This window comes from Tupaia chinensis, unplaced genomic scaffold, assembly GCF_000334495.1.
Source record: "Tupaia chinensis unplaced genomic scaffold, TupChi_1.0 Scaffold000197_1, whole genome shotgun sequence".
Taxonomy (NCBI): Eukaryota; Metazoa; Chordata; class Mammalia; order Scandentia; family Tupaiidae; genus Tupaia; species Tupaia belangeri.
Genome location: NW_006159672.1, coordinates 7,926,930 through 7,931,572, shown reverse-complemented (window position 1 = coordinate 7,931,572; position 4,643 = coordinate 7,926,930). Strand labels below are relative to the sequence as shown.

General features: G+C 39.1%; 1 protein-coding gene across 1 annotated transcript; it reads left to right on the top strand.

Moving 5' to 3' along the window:
* The first annotated feature begins 671 nt into the window (after positions 1-671).
* On the top strand, positions 672-1,619 carry LOC102494996 (olfactory receptor 13A1). The gene has a single exon (XM_027771211.1). It carries the CDS (start codon positions 687-689, stop codon positions 1,617-1,619), a length of 933 nt encoding a protein of 310 aa, XP_027627012.1. The 5' UTR covers positions 672-686.
* The last annotated feature ends 3,024 nt before the right edge of the window (positions 1,620-4,643 follow it).

Sequence of the window (4,643 nt, the reverse complement as noted above, 5' to 3'; positions counted from 1 at the left end):
TGATTGAGCCAATATACAGTGTATTTTGGATGGAAAATTCATTTGTATGCTGTAATAATGTATAGTGAATTAATGTAAAAAATAAATAAAGAAGAAAATAAAAAGATGATTCAGTCCCACAGAAAACATGAATCTAGAGAATAAGGAATCAAGGTGGAAATTAAGGTAGAAAGTGAAAGAAAAAAGAAATGGAAGATATATGGATTTCAGAAGAGTTTAGGGAAAAGGTTAAAAGACAGATGCTTCCATAAAGAAAACAAGTTCTGGAACCATCAGTTAGCGTAATGGCTATGTCGCTGGACTCCCATGTAGTTGACCGCAGTTCCTGTCCCAGACCCGGTGGCTTAAAAGACGCCAGGCGCGTGTGCATGCGTGCCCAAGATCCCGAGAGGAGCATGGAGGAGAAGGGATCATGGTGTGGCCATCCCCCCTGGGGGGTGATTTCTCGCTTTCTATCTCTCCATCTCTCTGTCTGTCTGTCTGTCTGGTGAGCGCATGCGCCCTATAGCAAAAAAAGGGGGGCTGGGCCCCTAAGAAAAAAAAAAAAAAAAAAAAAAAAACAAGCTCTTTTTAATGGTGTTTTAGGACAGTCACATGTAAAAACCTAAATTTAAAGTGCATGCCCTGTTTTCTCTTCTCATAGAAGTGGATCCATGGAGCAGGGCCTAGGAGACATTACAGGCTCAATGATGAGTCCTAACCAGACACTAGTGACTGAATTTGTGCTACAAGGATTCTCAGAGTACCCTGGGCTGCGAGTTTTCCTGCTTGGCTGCTTCCTCTCCCTCTATACTATGTCACTCATGGGCAATGCTGTGATCATCACTGTGGTCAGCTGCAGTGCTGGCCTACACAGCCCCATGTACTTTTTCTTGTGTAACCTGGCCACTATGGACATTGTTTGTATCTCCTCTGTGCTACCCAAGGGGATGGTTGGCTTGAACTCTAAAGAAAACACCATCTCTTTCCAGGGGTGTATGCTCCAGATCTTCTTTCTTGTCTGGTCCGGATCTTCTGAACTGCTACTGCTCACGGTCATGGCCTATGACCGCTACTTGGCCATCTGTTCCCCCCTGCACTATAGCTCCAGGATGAGCCCTCGCCTGTGTGGGACAATGGCCATGGGTGTATGGGGCATCTGTGCCCTGAATGCCTCTATCAACACTGGTCTGATAATGAGACTGTCGTTCTGTGGCCCCAATGTCATCAATCACTTTTTCTGTGAGATCCCCCCACTTCTGCTACTCTCCTGTAGCCCTACGCATGTGAACAGCATCATGACTGTCTTGTCAGACACTTTCTATGGTGGCATAAACTTCCTACTAACACTTATGTCCTATGGTTGCATCATCTCCAGTATCATGCACATCCATTCAGCCAAGGGGAAGTGGAAGGCCTTCTCCACCTGCTCCTCCCACCTCATTGTGGCCTCTATGTTCTACTCATCTGTGTTCTGTGCCTACATCAGCCCAGCCTCTAGCTACAGTCCAGAGAGAAGCAAAGTGTTTGGAGTGCTCTACACAGTGCTCAGCCCTACCTTGAACCCCCTCATCTATACTCTGAGGAACAAGGAGGTCAAGCATGCACTGTGGAGACTCTTCTCCTTTTACAGAGGTTAGGTAGAGGTTAGATGGAGAATGTCAAGCTGTTTTTCCAGCCAGCACTCCTCTTATGTCTGTCTTTCTATGACCAGAATTCTTAAAATAAGACCTATTTATTAGCATGTTAGCAAAATCTCCGTCATATGTGAGTGCAGTTATGTTTTTTTGACTCTCTTTGGTTAGTTGGTGTGACTGAATTGTGTTAAATTGTATGTAGTGATAAATGTGCACAGAACCACCTTCCTTGGTTTTTAAAATAATTTATTGAAGAGAGTACCTTTTCTTCTCTGTACATCCTTTCAAGGTAAAAACTCTGAACAAATTAGGCACAGAAGGAATGTATGCCAACACCATAAAGGCCACAAACTGAGAGTTATCATCATTTTTCATGGTGAAATGTTCAAATTTCTTTCTCTAAGATCAAGGACAAGACCAGATGCTTATTCTTCCTTCTTCTAGTCAACAGAGTACTGGAAGTCCTTTCCAAAGCAAGAAGGAAAGCTAAAGAAATAAAAAATCCAAATAAGAAAGGGAAAAGTGAAATGATCTGTTTGCAGGTATGATTTTATGTATATTATTAGAACGAATTAACTAAGCAAATTCAATAATGTCATGGGGCACAAAATTGACATTCAAAAAGCAATGGCATGTTTATACAGATAACAATCCAAAAAATGAAATCAAGGTAACAATACCATTCACTATAGCATCCAAAAAAATCATTTAAAAATACTTATGAACAGGGACCAGCAGTTGGCATAATGGCTATGTCGCTATACTCTCATGTAGTCGACTGTGGTTCGAGTCCTGGACCCAGTGGCTTAACTAATACCAGACATGTGTGCGTGCATGGCCAAAGCCCCAAGAGGAGAATGGAGGAGAAGGGATTGTGGCATGGCCTTCCCCCCCGGGGCGGGGGGAGTGATTCTTCGCTTTCTGTTTCTCTGTCTCTCTCTGTCTTTCTGGCCAGTGCATGTGCCCTATAGAAAAAACCCCCCCCCGGCAAAAAAAAAAAAAAAAAAAAAAAACACTTATGAAAAAATTTGAATAGAAAAGAAGTGGAAAAGAAAAAGAAACAGAGAAAGTGGATCTTTATCTCACCCTTTATACAAGACAACTCAAAATGGATTAAAGACTTAAAATTTAGATGGTACAAATATTCAGTTATAAAATGAATGGGTTCTATACTAATGTACTAATGTACAGCATAGTGACTATTAATGTAAACTTGAATTTCTGTAGAAAAATCTGCTAAAGTTTGATAAAATTCCACAATAAGTGAATAATACAGTGTTGTATACTTGAAATTTAATAATTTAGAAGGCCTTAAGCATTCTCGTTTCACACATACACACACATGCAACACACGAGTAATAACTGTGTGAGATAATGTATGTGTTAATTAACACTATTTTGGTAATCGTTTTACAATGTACATGTATATAAGATTCATCACATTGTACACATTGCACATATACTATTTATTTGTCAATTATATCTTGAGGTAGCTGGAAAAATAACACAAGTGGATAAACAAACTGTAGTACATTCTTAAAATGCAATAATCAGAAATAAAAATGAATTATTTATTTATTTATAGAGAGATATTTTACTATAGGGCACCCACACTCGCCAGAGAGACAAGAAGAGAAAGAAAGACACAAAACAAGAAATCACCCGCCAGGGGGGATGGCCATACCTCAATATCTTCTTCATTCTCCTCTTGGGATATTGGGCATGCACGCACACCTGCCCAACATCAATTTAAGCCACTGAGTCCGGGATTCAAACCTCAGTCAACTACTTAAGAGTCCAATGACCCAACCATAACACCATCTGCTGACCCCTAAAAGGAATTATTGATACACACAATAATGTGCAGGAATCTCAAAATAAAAATACTGAGTAAAAGATGCCAGTCGTGAGAGACTACTTACTTTATGATTCCATTAACATAGAACTATAAATGCAAACTAACATAGGGACAGCACATCAGTGACTGCCTGGGGAGGTGTACATGGCAAGAGGCAGAGGCAATGATGAAGAGGGAGCAAAAGAGAATTTTGGGAGACGATGAGCATCTTCACTTTCTGGATGGTAGTGATGGTTTCACGTGTATACTCACAAGCCAAACTTTTCAACTGTGCACTTTATTTTCTATTATTATGTTTAAATTTTTATTTATTATTTTTTAAATATGCCAACAAGTGTACATTTCTCACCAGTTCACTATACTATAAACTTACCTTTCTCTACTCCTTCACCAGCCCTCTTCCCACACTATCTGGTATTCACAACCACTTACTTAGTTTCTACACTCCTTTTCAATATAGAAATGGAAGTCCACACCAATGCAATCAGACAAGAGAATAAAATAAAAGGCATTTAAATAGGAAAAAAAGTGAAACTATCTCTATTTGCAGATGACATGATGGTATACATAGAAGACCCAATGATATCCATGAAAAAATTTCTAGAAGTAATACATGAATACAGTAAAGTTGCAGGATACAAATTCAACACACAGAAATATACAGCATTTCTAAATACAAACAGCATGCAGATGGAGATAGAACAAAAAAGTAATTCCATTTATGATAGCCACAAAAAGTAGAAGATACCTAGAAATAAATCTAACCAAAGAAGTTAAAGCCCTCCACAAGGAAAACTATGAAAAGATAAAAAAAGAAAATGAAAATGACACAAAAAAGTGGAAGGACATCCCATGTTCCTGGGAAGAATAAATATAATCAAAATGGCAATTCTATCCAAGTTAATCTACATATTCACCAAGCAAAGTGCCAGAGACATTCTTCAGAGATCTGGAAAAGACAATCATACAATTTGTCTGGAATCATGAAAGACCTCATATTGCCAAAGCAATCCTGCACAAGAAGGGAGGAGTGGTGACATCTCACTCTCTAACCCAAAAATGTACTACAAAGTTTAGTAATCAGAAATGCAGGGTTGGTTCAACATACAAAAAACCAATAAATGTAATATACCAGATTAACAGGAAGAAAGATAATAACCATATGGTCA